Below are 25,137 nucleotides of genomic sequence, written 5' to 3'. Positions count from 1 at the left end.
GGAGAGCTTACCGATCATCTGTCCCTTCTATTTTTAAAAACATTGGTTTTCTTATAAGCTTCTACACCATCCAAAAATATTGGCCGGCTTCGAAGGTCACCGCGGGCGTCCTCTAAGACTTTTCTCATCCTCGCGCATGTGCGAGTGGATTACTTCTACTCCACGGTTCGTTAGTCAATATGGGCCGATTGGTTCGAATCTCGCCGCCAAGAGAGAAGAAAGACGAGGTGCTTTCCAGAAGCCAGGACGCGGAGCCCGCCACGCTCAGTCAACAGACGAAACTCCGACCGTACGGCGGCACAAAAGCGTGTGAATCTTTATGTCACATCCTTTCATCAATGGTAGTGCTTTCGTTTATCGAGGGAACTCCTAATAACCAGAAGAGGTAGATGTGTATTAGACTAAGATCCAGCCGACAACAAGATGCAATATAATGCACTCAGTTTTGATAATACATTGCAAGGATAGTGTGCTTTTTTGTAGCCACAAGTTTTTTTTGGATAATTAAGCTGGCCAGCAAACTGGTCTAGTATAATTTGGATCCAATCATCATTCTCTGAGTCATGAATTTAGGTCTGGATCCACGAACAAGACCAGGCTAGGTTAGATCCATGAAAGATATTTTAGATCTAGCTGTAACGGGTTGGAACTAGGCCAAATCTAAGTTCAGAGCCAACATAAGATGAGAGGAGAAAAGTATATGATATTTATTTTTTATTTTTTTAAAATAAATATTAATATAAATAATCAATTGAGTATTAATTTGAAACAACGTTGGAGATAGTCTTAAATAGAAATACCCGGCGAATAAGAAAAGTTAGATCGAAAGGTCAGATGGTTATGATTGTAAAAAGAAAATTGATTTGATATACTATCACTAATATTATCTATAATAGTATAATCCAATTTGAGCTTTCCACTTAAAAACAAATAAGCTTAGTACCCAATTTAGAAATCCAAAAATGAGCGGAAGAAGAATTAGAGATATGAAGTTATGAAATTGTCGTCTAAGATTGAACCCATTTTAGACCCCCCTCTTCAATCCATGAAGAAGGTCGGATTGCATTAGATTATAAAAAGAAATGCATTAGATAGACCTATCTAATTCTCCAAATATGGATCATATTTTTGGTTCAAACCTAACTTTATAGATCCAAATGCTTGCTCATGATTGAACGTGAAAGATGGGGACCTAGTTGGATCAAAGGTTGACCAGATCCACTTGCAGGCCTTTGATTCTAGTCGAGAAATCTCAGCCACCATAATTATTATGGCAGATAATAAATATTCCCAAGCCCATCTGATTCCTGACCCACCATGCTCGTCATCCACTAAATCTGAACATTAAAAATTTATAGAACGGTAATTATATCTTTACCATGGCATGACAGAATTAGGGCCAACATTTTTGTCACTCCGAGTTATATAGAAAAAATGGTTCAAGTCTTCAAGCCTTTTTAAAAGAAGCCCTTTTTGGTATAAAGAAAACGCCTGGCGCATCTGGCTCCGAGTTTTTTTGTTTCGTCGATTCGAGCGAAAGAGAGGGAGAAGGGGTCGTCTTTGCCTCTCGGTCTCGCCCTCTCGCAATCCCATCTCGCGAACTCCCTTCCTCCCTTCTCTTTGATTGGCGTCGCTTTTGATCGGTGGCGAGCCGGCTGGAGATGGGACTGGTCGAAGCCCGGTCGTCCGTAAACTGGGAGAAGGAGTCCTATCCCGCCTACGAGGACTTCATCGCCCTGCCCTTCCTCGTGCTCTTCTTCCCCACCGTCCGGTTCTTTCTCGATAGATTCGTGTTCGAGGTGCGCGATTCGAGCTTTCCTTTGCTCGGTTTCATCTGTTTTCCCTGTTTTCTCTTTTCGGTAAAAGGGGAATAACACCCTTAAATGGCCTCAGCGAGACCGCAGATAAGAAAGTCCCATGCGATCAGTTTTGTTCCTGTCTTGCGTGGAGTTTTTTGCCTTAAAAATCCGATTTTTATGTCACTAGTCGGATGAGCTTTTGATTCAGGGAACTAGGTTCTTGCATTTTGGGCGGACGGATGGCTTTTTAGTCTTTGACTTTTTTGCTGTGTGATAAAAGTCTGGTCTTTGGAGCTGTTTCGGTCATACGAGTGTAGCCCTGATGTGTTTTCTTCAGGAATTAGTTGGAAGGAGTGGAGATGTATCTTTTGCGAGCGTTCTTGCCCTTCTGAGATGGCTTGGCTTGAGAAATCGTGCTGTTCGGGGGGGGGGGGGGGGGGGGAGCTATCTTGACAAGTGTTATATGAAGCGGCTTTATGTTTAGAAGGGTTGAAAACCTAACCTCTTGTATTGTACTTGCGGGGATTTCAAAGATAATGAGTGCTCAGTTTTTTTTATTCTTTCTACCTGTAGATTGGAGCGAATAAGATATCAAGATGCACTGAGAGAGAAGTGGCGGAATTCTTAAGTAGTTTTTTATTTCTTTCCAACTCATGAATATGATTGTTTCTCATTTCAAATCTTTCAGATGCTTGCTGCTTTGAGAGAAGCCTAGAACTTTCTGATAGAATCAAGATAATTGGATATTTAATGATGCTTGGATCTCATTCTCGCCTCCTTTTGGCAATATTTTCATTATTCTAGTCATTCTCTTCGATAATTGATTGGGAATGCTGGTGTTGTGCATATTATTTTGTTGTAGGAGTAAAGTATAGCAGTGGTCTTGTCTAGGCTTCAGAACATTTATGAAGAAAACAGCTTATTGATTATTTTTTCACTTAAAGAAAACACGAGGGAGATCTATCTGCATATCTGCTGTGGTGTACACTGGATTCTTTATTTTTTGTGGCAACTGATCCATTTTTGTTAGAATACATGAGTCATATGTGTCCATGTGGTTGAATTCATAAAGTACATGTAAGAATGGAATTCCAAAGTTGAGTACATGGATTCATTCTGCAGGAGTAGTGCTAAAAAGAAAGCCAAAAAATTGTGATTGCTGATAATAAGGTTCTGGAATGCTGGTTGAAAACGTGAAATGATTTGGCCCTATGCGTAATTGATTGGAGATCTTTTGAGAAGAGGAACAAGTATACAATTAGAGGATAATGTTTGATACGCCTAAGTTCATTTGGGGTGGAGGCGAAGCGGAAGGATATGATAAGGCTAAATTTAGAATTGTACCTCAACTATGGTATGGGGCTAGTGCCACCTGGCTTCTCGTCAATCACCTTACAGTCTTCTAAAATGTTAAACATGCCTTAGGCATGTATAACATGTGCTGCCTTCTCAATTTTCATCAGTTTTGCATGGAAATGCCGTTGTCTGATCTGTCATATGTTTCTCGAAGTATTCCATGCCATTTTCATCTATTGATTGGTTGGCATTTGCATGTTGATGTGCAATCATTAATTATTATTCCTTTGTTCCCTGTTACATAATAAAGAAGACTATATAAAAAAAATTGCCACTTCTGTTGTTGGTCACATAACTTTTATTTCAGATGCCCTTGGTTAAAGTCTCAAATTATCATCTTTATGGAGAAAATTACCCGACTTGCCAACTTCTATATTTTTGCATGATTTAGATTATTTTTCACTTAAAGAAACATGAGAGAGATCTATCTGCATATCTGCTGTGATATACACTGGAGTCTTAATTTGTGGTGGCAACTGATCTGTTTTTGTTAGAATACATGAGCAATATATGCCCATGTGTTTGAATTCGTGAAGTACATGTAGGAATGGAATTCCAAAGTCGAGACATGGATTCATTGAGCAGAAGTAATGCTAGAAACAACAAATTTAGAGAAGGCCTAAAAATAGCGATAGCTGACGATAAGGTTCTGGAATGCTGATTGAAATGGTTTGGCCTTATTTGTAATTGATTAGAGGCCCTATGAGACGAGGAACAATTATGCATATAGAACATAAAGTGTGATAGGCCTAAGATTATTTAGTGTCGAGGTGAAGTGGAAAGATATGACAAGGCTAAATTTAAAACTGTACCTCAACTATGATATGGGGTTGGTGCCACCTGGCTGCCCATCAATCACATATAGTCCTCTAAAATGCTAAACATGCCTTGGCATGTGTAACATGGGATGCTTTCTCAATTTTCCCCAGTTTTACCTGAAACACCTTTGCCTGATCGGTCACATGTTTCTCGATGTATTCCATATCTTTTTCACTGGATGATATATGCATATTGATTGCAATCATTAATTATTCTTTTTTTATGCCTGTAACATAATAAAAAAAGCTATGTAAAAATTGCCACTTTTGTTGTTTGTCATATTTTATTTGGGATGTCTTTGGTTAAAGCCTAAAATTATTTTCTTCTCTGGAGGAAATTACCTGACGAGCCAACTTCTCCATCTTTACAACCCCCCCACCCCCTGCTCGCATGCCAAAAAAAAAAGAAAAAAAGAAAAAAAAAGAAAACTACGAGTCATAAGGTTACTTCTCTTGAAGTTAAAGTGTCTTTCAGAAGAAATGGCTTAGGCATTATTGAGGTATATTTAAGTTTCCTTATCTTTGTTTATTTGAAGAATCATAGGAAGCCTAGTGGCATACTACTTGTAGAAAGATAAATAGCATGATTGCAGTCTTTTCTCTTTCTTGTGTTGTCTCCTTTTCAGTAAGGTCCTTAAGAAGGTTAGACTGGAAAAAAAGTTATATTGGAAAATATAGTTGTTTCCTGTGTGCTATTGGTGCATGCTGATTTCTTGTTTGAAAGGTTTTGGGCTATACCATGATTTGGATATAAATATTTTTTAGATTTTTCTTTTTATGGTGAAAGAAAATTGGTTTTTAGTGATTATATCTGTGGCCAGTTGGGCTGATAATGGGCTGAGCGATAATATCTTGAGCTTGGCTTTGGCATTTCAGCTGGTGCCCAAGCCTGTCCTGAGATGTAGTATTGTAGAGTCTGGGTTGGCCTAGATCCTCTAGTTTGAAGGCTCAAAGGTAGAGTTTTGGAATGAGGGTAAGGAGATAGATGGGTTACTTGTAGAGTGTGGTGTTAGAGAGGAAGCTATGCAAGTGGAGTGGTAGAGGTTGGGGTGTCTGAGGCATATTAAGGCTGTGGTTGGTTGGCGATTCTAGGTTCGGTCAGTGAGGTGGAGGTTTAGGGGATTAAGATGGGTTGAGGGAGCGGAGTTTAGGGTGGTGGTCTACTGGGAGACTCAGAAGAGGTGGTGTAATGACAAGGGGAGTGACAAGAAAGAAGAGGAAGGAGAGGAAATGAGAGGGAAGGGAAGGAGGCGGAGGAGAGAGCATGGTAGGAAGAGGTAGGGTAGGAGGAGAGGAGATGACTAGGATGGATCGGAGAAGACGAGGATTCAAAATAGGTTTTGCATAACAAAAGTTATTTACTTATTATATATCAATGATAATTTGAGCTTTGGGCTAGCCTTAAGCTGCTTTAGGATCAGTCTGATTCTAGACAGCATTTGATCTGAACTTAAATTTTGTGCACGACCTGGTCTAAGCACGAATATACTTGGCCCACATCCAGAGCCATTATCATCTTCTTACATCAATTGGATGTTGTTCAAAGGGAATGGTTAATAAAGTTTGTTACTCAAGGTAGTACTAAAGGGTCCACAGATAACAAAAGTGTTTACTGAACTTGTGCATCTTGTAAAGCCAGGCTAGTTATTTCATTTTTATCAAAGATAACGATTTGTATTATCTTTATTATAAGTGAAATGCTGAAAAAATAGTGAATAGTGATTAGTCTGTGAATAATTAAGATTTAAAAAGTTTCCACAAAATTTTTAGGCAAATAAACTTGGTAAACACTGGTACTATTTTTACATTGTAGCTATATAGCATTTGAAATTGTTATTTTATAGAAGTTTGTGAATATTCTGTTATTTGTTAGCTATTAATGACATACCAGTAAACCTGCACATGAAGTTTAAAAAGTTTTTAAAAAAGTGTCTTTTAGTGGCATGTAAAGTTTTTACATGCTCTTTGACAAATTATATATTTGAGCATTGAGATGCATGACATGCATTTTTGGTTAAAATGGTTGAATTGGGTACCTCATAACATTGCACCTCATAGCATTGTAGCTTGTCATGTCTATGCTGGTGGGCCACACATGGTATGCATGGGAGATACATTGCCTAAATTGTTAAGGAACACTTTATATGCCAAGTTTTGTTTTGTTTTGTTTTGTTTTTTTTATTTTTTCCCCAGATTCTAGGTGACTTTCAAACTTTGGTTTCTGTAAGGTGACAAAGAGATATGATTTGAGCTTTCAAACAAGAATTTTGACCCTTCCAACACTGAATATGTGAAAGGACAGAAACAATGTATGTCATGGAAGACAGATCTTTCATTATAGTTAAAAATTTTCATTAGGAGCAAGACGTATAGTTGAAATAATATAAATAAAATAAAACATGACAGCTCTCATTCTCATCCTAGTCATCACCTAGGTTGTCCTGCATTTTGCAGAGATTGTCTGCTTATGACTTGCTAGTATATGCTTAATCTATCAGATGGTGTAAATCATATTCTGAAATTTTATAATGTTTGCAACCTCTATGAACTAACTGACCTCCAATAAATAGAAGTGTGGTCTTCTGGACTGACATCATTGTGTTGTTAATCATCAGTTTGAGAGGGAAGAAGTTGCATTAAAATGCTAATATCACGCCTTCCACTTTTCTTCGATACGCCTCCTTGCTTGTTTTCATCACCATTTATAGGAAAGGGATTATAGACATGCAAATTCTAATACGCTAAATGGTGATTCATTGTGCTGTACTTGATATGATCTGATTTTCCTTTTAACCAGCCTAAGCTACGACGCCATTGAACTTAGGAGGCAGATTAAGGCATTTTTATCCTCTTTAGTTCTTGCTAATGAAGCTTGAGGCATGTAGTTCTGTCAGTGTAGTTTTGTTCGTAAGACTTTTATCTACTGTTTTCATCCCTCTCCCTACCTTTTGTTTCTAAGTTACTTTCCAGTTCATACTGATGAACAGAGGATAATCTTCTTGAATATTAGATGGAAGTGGGTAAGTGAATCGTAAAGGGCTATGCCATTCCAAAAGATAAAAAAATAAAACTATAAAATCTACTTGCTATAACAAATTGAAGATTCAGCCATATGCAGAATAATACAACTCCACCACTACCTGTGAACCATTTGTATTTGGTAATTATTAAACCAAACAGTCATTTTTGAACTGGTATGTACAAATGTTGACTAATCGAATCAATGCTGAAGCTAAGTGAACTTTGATGGTGGATTTGCTAAGTGAAAGCATTTTTATGATTTATTGGATCATTGTTGCAGCTTTTAAATATCTTTCTTTCAAGTCCTGTTTGCTTATTTTTAGCTTCTCTTTGGTTGATGTAGAGGTTGGCAAAGCGACTTATAGGAAAGGGACTTGAAGCTAATGCAAGGCGAAAAAAGATCAACAAATTTAAGGAGTCAGCTTGGAAGTGTGTTTATTTTCTTTCAGGAGAGCTTCTATCTTTGTCTGTTACATATAACGAGCCATGGTTCAAAAGTACCAGATACTATTGGGTAGGACCAGGAGAGCAGGTTTGGCCAGATCAACAAATAAAGTACGATTTATGTAGATCCTCTTCTTTTCTGTTAATTTTATTGCAAAAACATTTGATTTGGATGGAAATCTAATGATTTTGCTTCTTGTTTCTCAGACTTAAACTTAAGGCTGTATACATGTATGCTGCTGGATTTTACACGTATTCTATATTTGCCCTGCTGTTTTGGGAAACAAAGCGGTCAGACTACGGAGTGTCAATGTCTCATCATGTTGCAACTGTTGTTCTTATAGTGTTGTCTTATATATTCAGGTTAGTTTCTGTATGGATATTGGTTGCCACGATAATTCTCTATTATCATTCTTGCTTTCAAATCCTTTCTATGAAACCATGGTTTTCTGATATCAAAATCATGCTTTTGAAGATATTTGCTATCCTTTGTTGTTGTTTAGTGGCCCTTTCTGTACTATTCTATTTTCAATATTCGTTATTGACATATGAGGTTCAAGTATGTAAGTGTACTGCATTATCTTACTAGGGCTTAAAGCCATTTGTGTATGTTTGCATATGTGTCATATGCACAGTTATATAGGACTCATTTGTGATCATAAGGCAGCCTGAAGGTTGTGTATACATCTTCCGTGTGTGTGTGTGTGTATATATATATATATATATATATATATATATATATATATATATGATAAATGCAGATAGAGAATGTATGATGACACAGTGGAGATTGGAGAATATACCCCACATGTATTTGCCATAATATTTTATATTTATTCTAGTACAACATCCTTATATATATATATATATATATTTATATAAGTGGGGTAAGGTGGAGAGGGATAATGGTGGATTGATACAGAAACTGTTGTGATAAGGATGATGTGACAGACTAGATAGAAAGTTGCCAATGTACTAATAAGCAAAAAGAATATAGATTAAACATGAGGATTGTGAATTGAAGAAATGGCATTAATGAGCATGTAGAAGCGCAAGCTTATTTTACATAGAGCTGTCTCATTGACAATTTTATTGTTTTTCCCTTTGTACTTTTTTTATCTTGAATGCTTCTTTTCGTGGCCTCTTCTGTTCTTTTCCTCTCTCCTTTGTCTGATTTTTTTTTTACTTTCCCTACTTAGCTGAACCAATAGAGTGCTGTTATCTGCCCCTTCTCGGGTGAACCAAAGGAAGCTAACCATCCACCCTTTTATCTTGATTCCAGCATCTCCTTAAGATATAATACACACACAGCCATGTCCCTGTGATTTGTGGCTTTATTGGTTGCAGTTGAATTCTCTAGGACACCTTAGACACTTGACAAAGTATCCTGTGTCTAGGTAAACTGGTTTACACACACCGTCAAATTCAAGATGGGGCTTGCAATATTTAAGTTATCTATTGAATATATGGAGGCCTCTTGCTCGTATATGAAGTTGCCCAAAATCAAAACAGTGTATATGTGATAAAAAAACTATCTTTTGGGATAACTTGTTGCATAGGCAAGAGGTCTTATAAACATATAATTTGTTGTTTGTATACATTTTACACCTTACAATAAACCCAATGGTTTAGATTTTCATTTTGCAACCTTCACCTTTGGATTTGGTGGTGTGTGCAAACCCCCCTCTTTCTACCTTGTGTATAATATATCTACCTTATATGCAGACGCATGTATCTATTTATGTATTTATCTATGTATTTGTGTGATTTCTCAAAAAAATCTATGTATATGTTTTTGTGTATGTATAAGGTAGAGTTACTAGCCACAACCATAGGGTGGAAAGAATGGATTTGGCACCTATTGCCAAATTCATTGATGGGGGTTATTGTTTCCCCCCAACTAGAATGCAGAATTTGTCATGGAGTCAAAAATTGCCAGAATGTAACACCTATCAGTGAATTTGGCAATTTGCTCCAAAAGAAATTGATGACTTCGAGACATGGATTTAGAAACTGCTAGAATGTGATAACATCATTGGTATCAATTACCATTTTGACACGAAGCCGACACTAGAATAGGTGCCTGGATGTCGAAACCATCCGTATCAGTATGCACATGTCCTACTAGTCCATATCAGTTTGCATTGGTGTATACCCACAATGTGGTACTGACTGTACTAGTTAATACCAATTGGTTTTTCATTCATTTTATTGCTATCAGTGCATACTACCAGCACTGGTATTGTACCCATACCTTACATCGTGGTGGAAAAATGGTACAGGGTTCGGTATGGGTATCGAAAACCTTGCTTGGAGACCTTTGACCGTATGGGGATGATTAGAAGAAGGTATGATAGAAGGCTAGAACAAGAAGTTAGCAAGCTTGCTAGCAAGCAAGTAAAGCAAGAGAGAGCACGAAAAGCACAAATGCAATAGCAAGAGCTCTCTATAGCTGATAGACAAGAACAAAGCCTAAGAATTTAGATTAACTAGGAATGGTAGGTACTAAATTTCCTAACCAACAGTTCCAGTGTATCTTTGAAGTAAGAGCTGCTTATGCCCAAAATTTTTGCAATGTGGTTGTTGGTGTCTGCGTGGACTGGCTCGTGATATTTATTGCTAATATAATATCAGACCATGTAATGATTAAATAATTTATTGTACCAACTAACACTGGTATTGCCTTCCATCCTCCAAGAGTTGGAGTGTTAATAGGCTTTGATCTAAGTATATATGTTTTTGTTAATAGCTTAGTGGCATTTGATTTAGTTTTTTCTTGTCTTTCTCAACAATAACTATCAATTCTTGTCCAAATTATTTGGAGTGTGCTTTATGGATCCTCATTGGCTAGGCATTCCTTTTTATGGCTTCATCTGATATTTTTGGATTTTGATCTGTATCATTGTGAGTTGAGGCATTAAAAGTCTTAGGGTGCCTTGTAGTGAGTTTGAAGGAAAAAGCCTTAGGATGTTTGCTGATACATCTGTTTGAGGCATGGCTTTCCAGAATTGAGGTGTTTGCGTACGGAGGGAAAAAAGAGGTCTAATTCTTGCACACTATGTGCAAAGTGCATGTCATTGACACCCATTAAAGGGTAGGGTAGTTAAGATCACTTTCATCGATCACTTCCAACCAGATTTTCCATTCACTTTTTTTACTTGACCTGGACAGACTCTAGTTCTGGTTACTGGGACTCTTGGAACATTCCGAGCTTTGCAGCTCCTTGTTGAGTATGGAGGATATTTCAACAAATGAATGATCATGCACTCTGTAAGAAATCTAAAAGGTTCTTTTGGCTTTCAATTGCTGCATTATTTATAGATTTTAGAGATGGGAGCAGCTAATCCCCACCCTCTACCCTATACCCACCCCACCCAGGTTAGAGCCCAGCCCCCAAGCATTTGATTGTAGAAGACATTTGATTTAGTTTTGTCATGTCTTTCTTGACAATAAACATCAATTCTTGTCCAAATTATTTGGAGTCAGCATTATGGATCCTCATTTGCTAGGAATTCGTTCTTATGGTTTCCTCTAATATCACAGTGAGTTGAGGCATTAGAAGTCTTAGGGTGACTTGAAGTGAGTCTAAGGAAAAGTCTTGGGGTGTTTTCTTACACATCTGATTGAGGCGTGTCTCTCTAGGATTCAGGTGTTTGCTTGAGGAGGGACAAGAGATGTTCGATTCTTCCACTCTATATGCATAATACATGTCATTGACAACCATTAACTGGCAGGGTAGTTAAGATCACTTTCTACCAGATTTTCACTTTCCTTTTTTCACTTGACCTGGAAATACTCTAGTTTTGGTTGATCGGAACTCTTGAACATTCCTGGCTTTGCAACTCCTTGTTGAGTATGAAGGACATTTCAACCAAGAAATGACCGTCCATTGTGCACGAAACCAAAAAGGTTTTTTTGGCCATCCACTTCTATGTTATCTATAATTTTTTTTTTTCTTTTGAAATTGGGAGGGGCCATTCCTTGTCCTCTACCCCATACCTACTCCACCTTACCCCACCTAGGCTGGAGCCTAGACCCCGGGCTGATTGAGCCATTGCTTGCAGAATCGTGGCCTGGTTGAAGCAAGGGCCAATGCTCCCTGGAATCAAACCTCCGCCTTTTTTCTAAAGTGGCGAGGGATTGTACCCGAACCAAGGTTCGGTGATCTGTGTTATTTATAAATTAGAAACAGATTTCGGTGGATTACATCCATGAATAAGAAAATAGTTCCCATTGGGATATTCACATGATGGGTAAATCCTCTTTGCATGAGCCTTATGGATTTTGTAAGTATGATACTGCATGGACAGAAACCATTATATTCCTGCACTTGGATGTTACGCTAGTGAATATAGGGTTCGATCTTCTGCTCTCCACTAATACTTACCATCAATCGAAAGTCACAAACAGGTGACAACTATTATATTTTACATATCCTTGAAGTCCTTGCATGGTGAGTATATTAACTAAATAAACAATCTTAGTTGATTGCAAATCAACCTGTTTTGCCCTGCTATAAGAGGTTCTTCAAGATATTGCAACTGATATCACTTAATAAATTGTTGTGAACTGTGTTATTGTTGACCTGAAACTTTTCCTAGTTTCAGTGCGATTGTTGGTGTGCCTCTTGGACCATAATTTCTATGCCTATTTTGTAATGACTACTCGAATTGTTACAAACATGCAAGCTTTGGGTAAAACTTGCATTTAGACATGCCAATGCTGGTACACATTTATTTTATGGCTGCACGATTACAGAGATTGTCAATTTGTTTCATATGGCATTGCAGTATAGCCCCATATATAACCATGAATTGCCAAATGAATAGCATTTTTAGAAAGATCACTAAATTTTTGTGTTGAAAAAAATGAAAAGAATAGGATTCAAGTTTGTAAAAAGACATATACTAAGTGTTAAGCAAGGTTTGCAATTGGAGCATTGTCTAAACCATAAAATATTACATCTGTTTTTTTTGTTACTTTTCTAAAATCCTTATTTCTGCTGATGGTTACAATAGTTATGTTTCTTTTGATATGAGACTGTTTCTTATCTTACCTTACAAACAGGTTTGCTCGTGTTGGATCGGTTGTGTTGGCCGTTCATGATGCAAGCGATGTGTTTTTAGAAATGGGGAAGATGGCGAAGTATGGTGCTTGTGAGTGGCTGGCCAATGTGTCATTTCTTCTTTTTGTTGCTTCATGGATTATACTTCGCCTCATATATTTCCCTTTCTGGATCCTCCGAAGTACAAGGTAAGCATGAGTTGCTCAATGTAGGTACCATAAACTGCATGATTTCAATCCCGGTTTTCAATCTTGGTATTGGACTTGTACCAGTACCCAGTTGGTACTCCCTGTATGGACACTTTATGGTACAACCTTGTTATTGACATTTGATATGGAGGCATACCGGTTTTAATAGCCTAGCAATATGGTATGATATGCTCCATAATGGGTGGTAAAGTCCAATATAGCAAGCCATGATTTCAGTGCTCTCATTGTCATAGTTAAGGAGGAAAGGACAAACCCATTTAGGGGAGTTTCAGTGCATCAATAGTTTATTACGGATAGAAACTAAAGATGATGGCTATTGGAATTGCATATTATAGTATATTTTCTTCCCATTCAAGACAATTCTGTCTGTTTCTTTGTTAATATACATTTAAGAATTATATTCACAAGAACTTCTAAAGCTGCAATTTTTCATGTCATGTATTCCGTTCTTTGAGCATTTTTTTGAAACTGTTTACTCCAAAAATTTGTTTGATTCGGTTACAAGTCTTATGAGTTTTGATTTTTCATATAATTTGCAAAACTATGGTAACAAATGACTTAAAAATTGAAAAAGCAATGGCAATTTTCTTATCTGAAAACCAAGGTTCGTCGTATTGGTTCGTATTGCCCCATACCGGACATACCGTACTGTATCAGTACTGAATAGAGATTTTGTATGAAGGGTGTAGCGAGCCTCAAAACACTAATCTGATCCCTGTACTGGGCATATGGACACTTTATTAGCATGGTATTAGTATGGGATCCAGTATTGAGATTGTGAACCTTGAACAATTAAGATCCATATGAGCACATGGTGAGATCATGTCATAGCTCTAATGTCAGCCATCAAGAGGGCAGTATGAGAATCATTTCCTCGTTGATTCACTGGATTTGTTGACAGTTTATTGACAGATGGTCCATAGCTAATTGATTGTTCATTAGAGGGTAACAGAACAACCATCTGGCAATTGGATAGTGTAGGAATCATACATGGACCTCTATCATCTCAAAGTGGAACAACCTTCTTCATGATATTAGGAAGATCTCTGGGTCGAGATGCTGGTATAAAGTGGAACCATATGATGAGGTCATGGTTGTAGATCTTGTGGTATAATTCTTATCATGTTGATTCAAGCCCATGATCTGTTGTCCAGAGCGCTGAAGGAACAAAATTAGAGCATCAGTCATGTAGACAGGCTAGATTAATCTTTGCAAGATAGTTTGCTTACTGTTTCAGATTTGAACTAGATTTTAGGAAAGTTCTATGAGTATCAGTTGGGTGTAGTAAGAATTAGATTTTGGGATATGACAATGATCAATGTAATGCTTCTATAAGCGTTAATAAACAGTTGGACATGTCCACTAATGGAAGGCCTGAATGCTAGTAGAAGGTGGTCATATCAATATGTAGCTTCTAAAATTGTGTTCAGACCATTGGCTATTAGATAGTATAATCAGCTGGTGGAGCTGACAGCAGTAGTAGAGGTCAGCAATAGTAAGGGGACTATCATAGATCCTGCAAAAAAAGGATGTCTCAGCTGTTGCCACTGCATGGTCTGGGGAGAGGTAGATGTACGCAGTTTTATCCTTGCGTGTAGAGGCTATTTTTGTGTTTGGAACTCGTGACATACATATCATAATGGAACAACCTTGCCATTGTGCCAAGGCCCGCCCTATCATAGATTCTGGAAGTGGTAACAAATTGTGCGAGGAGCAAATATAGGGTGGAAAGAGTTTTCACTGACATTTTATGTTTCTTTTTTTTTTTTTTGGTTGCTAAAAACGGATGTTTCATACAACACAGGTACGAATACACCCAGTAGAATCTGCAACCAAAAGATCCCGGAATGCACCGGGTAAATCATCTCCACCAACCCATAGGGTGCCTCCTGAGTGGCTCGCAACATATGCTGCCACCCAGTCGGCCGCCCCATTGGCCTCACGATATACATGCATAGCTCGAAAGCTAATCACCTCTCTCACTATCAACCATATGTCACGGAGCAAAGGATGAACTCCTCCACCGCTGCGAGTGCCCTGCTGGATCCAGCTGATCACTGTGGCCGAATCGCCCTCCAAGAAAATGGAACTCGCCTGAAGTACATGTCGTGCATACCGCAATTCCATCCAAGCCGCACGCAGCTCTGCCCCTGGGACCGAGGTATCAAAGATCTGACAACCCCCTGCTGCCACCGTGCTGGAGCTCGGGCCCCTGATAACAAATCCCGCCCCTCCTCTCCTGCCCCCATCCAGGACTGAGCCATCAAAATTGACCTTGAGGAAACTCGGGGGTGGGGGCTCCCAGGTGAAAAACACCGTATGAGAAGCTGCCGAAGCAGTATGGGAGTCCCAGATGTCCCGAGCTGTCAAAGGTCTATGCTCCGAGCCTACATGAAGAAACTCTGCTGCCTGAGCCCGAGCCCGAGCCCGAGCCCGCTCCATCACGAACCGTGGGGACGGACTGTGCTCGCCAAACACTCGGGCGTTCCTGGCCATCCATAGCTGGTATACGATGCAGGACACCCTAATAGCCTCCCGACGCATCTGAAGGGAGCTAGACCAACGCCGAACCTCCTCCAGAAAACACTCCCTCCGACTCCACACACCCTCCGGGATCCCAGACAGCCTCCATGTCCGCCTCGCCCAGACACACTGGAATAGTGCGTGATCCACTGTCTCGTCTACCTCACAATACAGGCACACAGAGGGGATGCTAACACCACGTCGGCTCAATGCCAAGCTCGTCGGCAAGCGGTCCCAGGCTACCTTTCAGAGAAATAGTGCAACCCTCTGGTGTAGCCCAAACCTCCATACCCAGCCACAATGCCTACCCAGCTCTGACTCCTGCTGGATAACCCGAGAAACATCACCAACCCTGACTCTGGCCCTGCAAGTGGTGCTCCATACTCTGACATCTGGACCTGCTGATCCCGGAATGGGAAGGGCTCGTACCCGCTCTGCTAAATGCTCCCCGAATAACTGGCCCAGTCTGTCGGTATCCCACTCTGCCTCCCCCGGCCTGAGAAGGTCACACACCCGGAGCCCCGCCATCCCCTGACCGCTAATCATCGTCGGCCACAACCTCAATGGAAGAGCGTCCACCCATGGGTCCGCCATCACATCAATGCTCCGTCCGTCGCCAATCAACCATCTAGAATATGCCAGGGCCATAGGCACATACCTTCCAATCTCCCGCCACATAAAGGAACTCCTCCGGCCACCCGCCACCGGTCCAGCTAAGCCAGCTCGACAATATCTACCGATCATGACCTGACTCCATAATCCGCATGGCTCCAGAACAATCTGCACCGCCCGCCGCGCCAGGAGTGCCTCTCGCCTCATTAGAAGTGACTGCACCCCCAAACCACCCTCACTCAAAGGTGGTTTCTGCAGTGGAATTTGAAAGCAGGGAATCCATCACAACAACAAAAAATGAACGCTTACTTTTAAGAGGTTGAATACCCCATGATTTGTCTAAATCATAGTATATTCCCTTTTTCCTAGATTGCTTATGCATATTGATAAACGACTTTAAGGTCATATTGCATTTTTCTTAAACTTTTTATTCTGTAGAGTTGTCATGTTGTGCACTCCTTAAGAGCAAAGAAACAGCAAAATTGAAAAGGTTATTCCAAAAAATGCCCTAAGTTGGGCCTAAAATTGCTGAAAGGGCATGATCTCTTAAGAAGGCCTATAATATTTTGACACGGTTTGGTTTGGCTTTGGATATTTTCGTCATGTCTAATATGACATTTTGAAGAGTAGTTTCAAAGTTATCCTGCAACTCTACGCTATTAGCTCATAAAGCTAAGTCAATGATTTCTTTGAACACAATTACTGGTGGAATACATCATTTTGCTTGGCATAATATTTATGCACTATATAATTTGTACTTTTGTAACTAATACTGATCTCTTGTGTTTGATATTGAATCAGCTGTTTCCATCTAGTCTGGAAGTTTTGTCCGGTAGTATTTTAAGAACATATAACCTTATCTCTCATTTTTGGCCTGATGTGGCAGTTATGAAGTTTTACTGTCTCTGGACAAGGAGAAGCACAAGTTTGAAGGACCAATATATTATTATATCTTCAACACACTTCTATTCTCGCTGCTTGTTCTTCACATTTACTGGTGGGTTTTAATCTTCCGGATGCTTGTAAAGCAAATTCAGTCCAGAGGAAATATTGGGGATGATGTTCGATCTGGTAATTGCCTTTTTTATTGATGTATTTGCAAAACACATTTACCAGATGAATACCCAAACACAAACACAAACTCACGGACATCTGAACTTCTTATGGTAGATTCACAAAATTAATGCTTAATTTGAAAGTCTTTTTGTATGGTAAATGATAGCACATTCTGGTCTCTTAAAATATCAACTTTATTCCTGTTAAATTTAACATAAATTTTCATGCTTCATTCTTTGATGTCCCAAAGCACTTCTTGGGAGCTGTTCCTTACTGCAATTTCGTTATTTTTTTAATGTAGATTCTGAAGATGAAGAGGAACATGAAGATTAACTCGGGAAGACTGTTAGCTATGTACTCACTCTTGTAGACACCGACTTCGCCAAAAAATCATGCTTCTTTCTCATGTTCATCGCTATTGTTGTTCTGATTTGCTTAATTCTGTGCTGGCTACTAGAATTCAGATGGCTTGATGGTGTTGGAAAGAGGATCAGCCTATTCTCATTTTTCAGATGAAGCTTACAACCAGACATTTAGAATTCACGCTCCCATTTCATGTATTTTTTGAAGTGGTGTTGCTGATAATGGAGATACCTCATCATTAGAGGACTTCTGTATATTTATTTTGGAAACAGATGTGGATGCAAGATCAGATAATACTGATTGAATATACATTTGATTCATGGCTAATCTATTGGCCAAAATTGTCCCAAAATGAGATCTCCAGTTGCATTATTAATGATTTCCTATGAGTTCCAGTCATCCACCAGTATTTTTCATTTTCTTTTATCTTTCATATATTAATAATATTAATGAACTGGTATTCTCCCTTCGAAGGTAGTAGGGTTACAAATGCCTGTAATCAGGATTTTGTTGGTCACCATATAATCTTCTGCGCTGATCATAGATGATTGTTTGAAAGTTGTCAACCCTTGGCATACAACCTTATCCACCTTCCAGGTCATCACAAAGAGGCTTTGAGGGATTATGATCTTGATGCCTTGAGTTATTGGACTTCTGAATGTTCTATTCCCCCGTTGCTGATGTGTTCAATTTTTGCAGTTGAGATAGAAGTGGCAGTCTGAAGTTTATGGTGGGAAAGGAATCATATGAAAGAGGAACTTGTACATACACTGAAATAGCTTGGAGTGTGAGGATTGGTCTTTGCTGGTCTTGGTGATTTTGCTTGGAGGTAGAAGAAGTCTAGGCGCACAAAATGGGGATGGAAATTGATCTGGTATGAAGTTTGGGTCACACCCATGAATAGTCAAGCTCTATGCGATATGGTTGGAGGGAATCCAGCATGGGGTCAGACTGAGCTGTGGTCCATTGCCTAACTTCATGCTTTAACTTTGAGCCATGAAGTCTAGTGGTAGGAAAAATGGTTTGGATCTTTTTATGAGGTTTTACTGATCAAGGATGAACATAATGTATTTGGGAACTAAGGAGCTAAAACTCATCTTCCCTACGGAGACAAAATAGTAGAAGTTTCGAATCTCAATTTTTTTTTTTTTTTTGCATGAATATCCTCTTAAATATCGAATTTTATATTAATATTTTTTTAAAATTAATATTTGCATGTCTACTCTTTTTTATTCTTGTTTTTGCATATGTACTCATGTCATCTAACGCTGTTAAAAAATTAACAGTTTCAAATTAAAATGACTAAAATATTCTTAATAAGTAGATGTGCAAAAAAAATTATTTATAAGGCGATCGGAATAAGAGACAAAAAAGTAATTTTAAAAATATATTTTATTTTTAATTAAAATAAATATGGTTTTTATTAACTGTGTTAGAAATACCGTTATATTTGGAGCATTTGTGCAAAAATAGTATTTTACGAGGGTACAAAAATAAATATAAATTTTAAAAGGGTATTCACGTATATTTAAATTTTTAGAAGGGTATTCATGCAAAAAATTCATCTTAAAAATACCTATTTTAGTTTTTGGGTGGTGGGTCTCTAAAGGTTTGTTTAGTTGGGGTATATTAGATTACGAGGTAACATGGTGATTCATGAAAAATTATTTATCTGAAAAAATGTTTGCGTAGGAAAATAAATTTCTATATTTGGTTGGTGGAAAAATTACTCTAGAAAGTGATGTCAAGAAAAGATTACTATATTTGGTTGGTAGTAATCTTATATGAAAACATTGTCAAATTTTCAACGGCGCCATTAAATAGACAATTCAAATAATAATATTTTTTTCTCAATGTATTTGTATTAAGCCATAAGAATAGTGGTGAGTATTTTTCCATGTCCCGATAATGAGGACTTATAATTTGCCATATGAACATGATAATGGATTTGCTGCAAAGCATCAAAAGCGCGTTAAGGTAGTTCCTTCATCAACTTTCACAAATTATCCAATGCCTTGTTGGGGTCATCATTGATATACCCATAATCATCACTTTCAAATAATCATCTCGAAAATAAGATGGACATCATCTAGATTGGAAAAACAATCATTATAATCATAATTTTCATAATAGTAGTCACGACTAGTATAAGGATAATGATCGATATAATAATAGGATATCATCAATTAAAATACAGTTTGAGATATTGAAATAAATAATTGAGAATGCCAAGAAATGCTCTAGAATAGGTAGACCTTCTATACAAGAGGCTTAATCTCAGTTCTAGGATCGTTGTTGCAATAGCTGAGTTCAATGGCCAAATATGATGCCATTGTTGTTGCGGAGAGAGAGAGAGAGAGAGAGAGCCCAAATGAGATCCACTTCTTAACTTTATCATGAGAAAGAAAGTTTTTTTCAGCAATAACTTTCTTGGATGGTAGTTACCGGCAGGTCCCTTACAATGGTTACTCCTTTTGGATGGTTGTTCCTACAAATAACTTTCCCAGTTCTTGATAACTTCCTTTACAAAGTTAAATCCAGCAATCAACCATCCATATATGGCCTCTTGTAAAGTGACAAGTGGTCAATTTTGATTCTTCCACATATTCAAACATAAATTATCCCCAGAATCTTGGTCATGCATCATAATTGACCTAAATTAAATTTTGGATGCAAACAATTAGGAAAAAGGGAAAAAGAATGATGCCCTAAATCGAGGAATGGACAGGGGAAGTAAAGGTCTCAAAGTTTCTTCATTATAAAAAGTAGAGAAAAATTCTGAATTTTTGTTGCATATCAAGAAGTTACTAGAACTATAGGATTGTGGTTTGGTCTACGTCGTGCAAAACAATAGGAATCCTCCTTGACAAGTCCTATATAGCTACTTACATTTTGTAAGTTAAACTAGGGATTATGTTGTAATTAGGGTATCATATTAGCTTTAGATTCTTTTCATTTGATCTCTTATTAACACCTAAGAAATTTTAACCTAGCGTTTCCAATAGAAAAATAATTTAAACTATCAATCAATATTGGCATTTAGATGAGGTATATCACATTTGGATGAAGCTAGGAAGGAATCTTTATTTAGATTCTTTTTCTAAAAGTTTGTCTAGTAAGACTACCCATTTGCCTTTCCTTTGTGGGTACAAGGGGGAAAATCCTCTGCTTTTGTATTTGGGGCTTGATCTATTGCTCTAAAAGGTCTCATTGCCTGCATATTGTGCTGCGAGAGATGTGTGCCCTATTTTTCTTAGTAATTCCAACACAATATGCATATGGTTACCAAACAAACACAATATGCATCTTCATTATGCTGCTTAAGAGTTTTTCCCTTTTTGTTCTATTCTTGTTTTCATTCTTATTTCTTGTTCATATATTTTTTTTATAAAAAATGTCTATTATCATCATTAATTTAAAATAAAAAAAAGGAAAAAGAAAAAGAAACTATATGCTCTACTTGGGCTCAATCAGAGAAGTGTCAAAATTCTATTAGGGAAATGCTATCCATCCTCTTATTCTCCCAATTTTAGGACACATCTCCCAAGTTAACTCTAATTACAATTACTATTCATCAAACACTTAACAGCATTTGTATCTCAAGATCTATATATGTTCCAATATGCATTATTTAGCAACCTTAGGTGGTCAACAAATGCTTTCCTCCTTGTAGATATTCTTCCATCCAGCACTCCACAAATAACCAAATCATACTACTCATGTTTCAAAGCTAGAAATGGTTCATAGAGCCATTAGCGAAGGCTGGCAGTGGATATACTTAAAGGTTGCTTGAAGTTGACCTTTATGGAACTACTGCACATGTTATTCATTGCACTGGACTACCTATCCTGACATGGGATATCATGGTCCCTCATACTTCTCTCAAATAATGCTGCTTTCTTCTATGGGCATAAGAATGAGGGGACGATCCCATCGCTGCCTTTGAATATTAGAGAGCTGGAAAACATCTGATCCACATCGAGCTCAATGTCTGATCTCTTAGCGAACCGGCCCTTTATCCTTGGTCGGGTCTCGGCATTTACCTTCCTTGATGCATACCTTATTCTCTTCTCAAGTTTTCTAGTCTTCTTCTTCTCCCTGTATCTGAGAATCCTGGCTTCCCTGTTCATGGCAGTGAATTGAGGTGGCATTTGAAGTGAATTGCTTGAGACGAGGTGTGTGGTCACTGTGGAAGGTCGGATATGAGAGCTTGAGATGTTGGTCATGGTGGTGTCTGGTACTACACTCGCTTCCATTGGTGAGAAAGAAACCTGAGAATTATCTGTTAGATGGTCAATGGAGCAGGAGTATGAGAAGGAAATTAAAAGACTCACCAAATGCATAGGTTAATTTTTGTTTCTCCATGATGTTTGCCATGGAGACACCTAAGTTGTTTCAATAAATGCTTGATGATCATTATCTTTCTAAGAGATCATGTGGGTTCTATTGTTTAAAAATTCATTGAGTTCGTTTGAAACTTGGTCAAGTCAACTTGACGCAGCAAGTTTTCGAGATCTTGGTTTTGTAAACCTTAGGTTTCGGATCGGTCTTGACTTGGCTGACTTGCTGAGTTACTTAAAACTAAGTCCGAGTTGTTCGACTCAATAAAGTCCTAGACACCATCTACAAACTACTCGAGAGCCATCTTTTGGAGTGTCTTTTGGTATATTTAGTGTACAAATATTTAGAGTGTCTTTTGGTATATTTAGTGTAAAAATATAAAAATATAAATAGAATATGAAGAATTGAGGCTCCTATTCCTCATCCATCCCTAAGAGCACATTATTTCTAATATTCTCAACCATCCCTATAATGCTCACATTTCTAATTCCCATCATGTGTCATGTGTTTAGGGTTTTGTTTGCCATCACTCCTAGTACTCAATGGTAACATGCAAATAATAGTTGCCAACATATCAATTAATCATTAACATCTTTTGTTTAAAAAAAATTATTATTAACATAATATATCGATTGTACGAATAATAATAAATTGTAGATTTAGGATTGGGCCGAGTCCTTGAATCTAAAGCTGAGCTGACTTTCAAGCCAACTTGAGTTTTTGGTTTGTTCTAACTATGGTGACTTCTAGGGGATGAAGATAATCTTTTTATCTTCCTGAAAGCTCGTTTGTAGTTTCCATGGACCATAGGAGAAATATAAGATAGATAGAGAACAGAAATCCAAAAGTGCACTTTATTTACCATAGAAATAAACAGGAAGACTTGCAGCTATCGACCAGTCACAACAAAGTTGTTTTTTTAGAGCAAAGATTAGGCTTTCAGTTAGTAATTAGGACGTTGAAACACTAAGCTAGTAAAGAGATGAGGGCCATCAAAGGAACAAAAAAAAAAAAAAATTAACATATTTGCAGATTTAACTAGAGAGAACAAATTAGAAACAAACTAGAAAGGCATACCTCAAGAATTCAAGAGAAATATTGTAGAAACAAATTAGAAAGGCTCAGAGGAAGTAATCATTTTGGTTTCTTGCATGAGACCGAAAACAATATTTTTTAGCAGAGTAAAAATCAGAAATTTAACCTTGGATCTAAATAGCCAGCCAATAAACAAAATCCTTGTATCTCTCCAACTATTCCACACCAAATGGAAATGATAAAATCACACATGACCTCTCCAGTGAAACAATACCACACCAAAATTTGCACCCAAGTAAGATCACATAACCATGGAAAAATTACAGACATGAGCAGCAATCTAGTAGTAACAAAGAGCACGGAAAAACAACACCAACGATATATAAAAGCATCATATCCATCCGAAGTTAAAAAAAAAAAAGGAAAAACAAATATACAAAAACATACTCATGTATGTGACCAGGGAAAATCCTGACAAAACATCCAATGATTCTATAGAATAACTCACGCCGTGACCGAGCGAAGCAGTAGTGTAACTGAACCCAGCATTGGAGTTGTCATGCTCCTTCTCCATCCCATAGTTCTGCTGCTGTGCTTCATATCCCACCACCTTTCTTTGTGAAGGCACCACACACTCACTCCCCTCATTCCTCCCATAATTCTGCTGCTGCTGCTGCTGTTCTTGGTTCTGGTTCTCATTACATGAATCGTTGTAGTCCAAAAGATCCAAGTACTCATCCACCTCCGGACCAAACAAAAACCCAGAATTATTAGTCTGGTTGCAGTTTCCACTAACCAGCAACCAACGACATCGCCTCACCGTCGTCGTGGTTCACCTCCTCCTCCCCCACCAGCTTTTTTCCGCCAAAAGGCGGGCCAGGGCCCGGGCCAAGATGGTCCGGGGGGAGGGGGAGGATGGGGACGCGGTGGTGGCAGCCAGCGAGCGGCCTGTTGGCGGAGTGAACGTCGGCGTCGCAGGCGGCGCAGAGCGCCGCCGCGTCGGCCCGGCGGGTGAGGGTGGCGGGCTCGCATACCTCGCACACCCCCACCCGCTCGTGCCACGACGCCACCCGGTTCGCGGTGTGCACTTGTGAGTCGCACCCCACGCACAGATACGCCGCGTCCGCGAGGCAGTACACCGTGCTTGGCTCCGACTGGCACGAGTCGCATGTTCGCATCCACTTCCCGCCACCGCCACCGCCACCATTGCCGCCCCCGGCGGCGGAGCTCCCCTCCTCCTCGAACATACAAGCACTACTACAACTATTCATCAAACTGAAATAGTACTGCTATATAGTGAATTTTCTTTTTGTTATAATAAAAAATTAGCCCGCTTCCTCCCTCCCACGCATATGTAGGCTTCTCTCGCGGGCTCTCTTTGTTTCACTTCTTTTGGGACCGGAAATGCGAGCGTGGTGGGTGGTGCGAGTAATAACCATAACCAAGGGCGACAAGAGTTAGCAAGGAGTGAGGGGAGATGCAGAAAATCCAGCCGGTAACAATCCAAATTTTTTTTTATAAATAACCGATGTGGGACTAAATACACGCCTATACGGATTCTTATATACTCTCTCTATTCAAACCCCGATGTCCTCAGCAGGTTAAGGGTTCAAATTTATTCAAATTTAATCACAAAACCACAATTGACTTGTAGTCAGCCTTCATGATTCCATGCTGCAATGTCTCTAAGTCTATATAGGCTATGGACTGAGTTCACTCTGAAACCATTTGTAATAACCAAAGACCTCATCCAAAAAGGCTAGTCGGAAGGTATTTTTTAGGTTCTTTAGTTTGTGTAAGTACTTAAAATCTTCTTGGCAAATAATCAATATAGGACAAACACACGCTTGCACATATCCTTACACAGACATGCGGTTGGTACGATATGTTCGGGTCAGAAAAGCTAGGCCTCTATCTTCCTTGTGGTTGGCCAATAACTAATGGTGCAGCCAGGTTAGGTAGGAGTATCTTGCGGGCTCCAGATCCTCTGGAACTCGGAGGGGGTATGGAAAAGTAGGAACAAAAATAATATGGGAGCTCTAGAGGAAAAAGTATAGGACGGACTTTCTATTTTGCCACATTTTTTCTAGTGTCTATCTTAAAAAAAAAGTCAAAAATTAGAAACTTCTCCTACTAACATAGTGCTATAATTAAAAAATAAAAAAAATTGTATGCGACATCCTCTTTCTTCCTTATTTTTAAAACATATTTTTTTCTCATATATGCTACATAGCCAGGTTATATGTATTATGCAAATTAATTATCTAGCAAGCTAATACATACCTCTAAACAAATCAATTCACAATTTCTGAAACATGGCGTCACTAGTACACAATATGGTCAAGTGATATACACATAGCAAATTAGTCATCTAGCAACCTAATACACACCTTCAAGCAAATTGATATACAATTTTCAAAATATCATGTTCACCAATACACACTACATAGCCAGGTGATACGCACTCGTCAACTTTTTAATATATACTACAAGCT

The 25,137-nt window shown here is 38.5% G+C and overlaps 2 protein-coding genes across 2 annotated transcripts; one reads left to right on the top strand and one right to left on the bottom strand.

Moving 5' to 3' along the window:
- Nucleotides 1–1,475: 1,475 nt before the first annotated feature.
- LOC103717716 (ASC1-like protein 1) lies at nt 1,476–17,642 on the top strand. The gene is made up of 6 exons (XM_008806203.4): nt 1,476–1,799; nt 7,338–7,549; nt 7,646–7,801; nt 12,506–12,691; nt 16,734–16,918; nt 17,205–17,642. The coding sequence occupies exons 1-6, from the start codon at nt 1,662–1,664 to the stop codon at nt 17,234–17,236; spliced, it is 909 nt and encodes a 302-aa protein (XP_008804425.1). The 5' UTR covers nt 1,476–1,661; the 3' UTR covers nt 17,237–17,642.
- Nucleotides 17,643–20,772: 3,130 nt separating this feature from the next.
- On the bottom strand, nt 20,773–24,150 carry LOC103717725 (zinc finger protein CONSTANS-LIKE 2-like). The gene is given in 3 exon segments (XM_026808690.2): nt 20,773–21,537; nt 23,151–23,447; nt 23,449–24,150. Coding segments are annotated over 3 exon segments (1,131 nt in total). The 5' UTR covers nt 23,914–24,150; the 3' UTR covers nt 20,773–21,168.
- Between the last annotated feature and the right edge of the window lie 987 nt (nt 24,151–25,137).

The sequence above is a fragment of the Phoenix dactylifera genome, unplaced genomic scaffold (assembly GCF_009389715.1).
Source record: "Phoenix dactylifera cultivar Barhee BC4 unplaced genomic scaffold, palm_55x_up_171113_PBpolish2nd_filt_p 000492F, whole genome shotgun sequence".
Taxonomy (NCBI): domain Eukaryota; kingdom Viridiplantae; phylum Streptophyta; class Magnoliopsida; order Arecales; family Arecaceae; genus Phoenix; species Phoenix dactylifera.
Note: the sequence above shows the minus strand (reverse complement) of the source record. Positions and strands in the feature narration are given on the sequence as shown.

Bases quoted from the DNA above. Each gene is read 5' to 3' on its own strand.
- LOC103717716 (XM_008806203.4), top strand. From the start codon at position 1,662: ATGGGACTGGTCGAAGCCCGGTCGTCCGTAAACTGGGAGAAGGAGTCC. The intron at 1,800-7,337 runs GTGCGCGATTCG...TGGTTGATGTAG, and splicing joins TCGATAGATTCGTGTTCGAG to AGGTTGGCAAAGCGACTTAT. The intron at 16,919-17,204 runs GTAATTGCCTTT...TTTTTAATGTAG, and splicing joins TGGGGATGATGTTCGATCTG to ATTCTGAAGATGAAGAGGAA.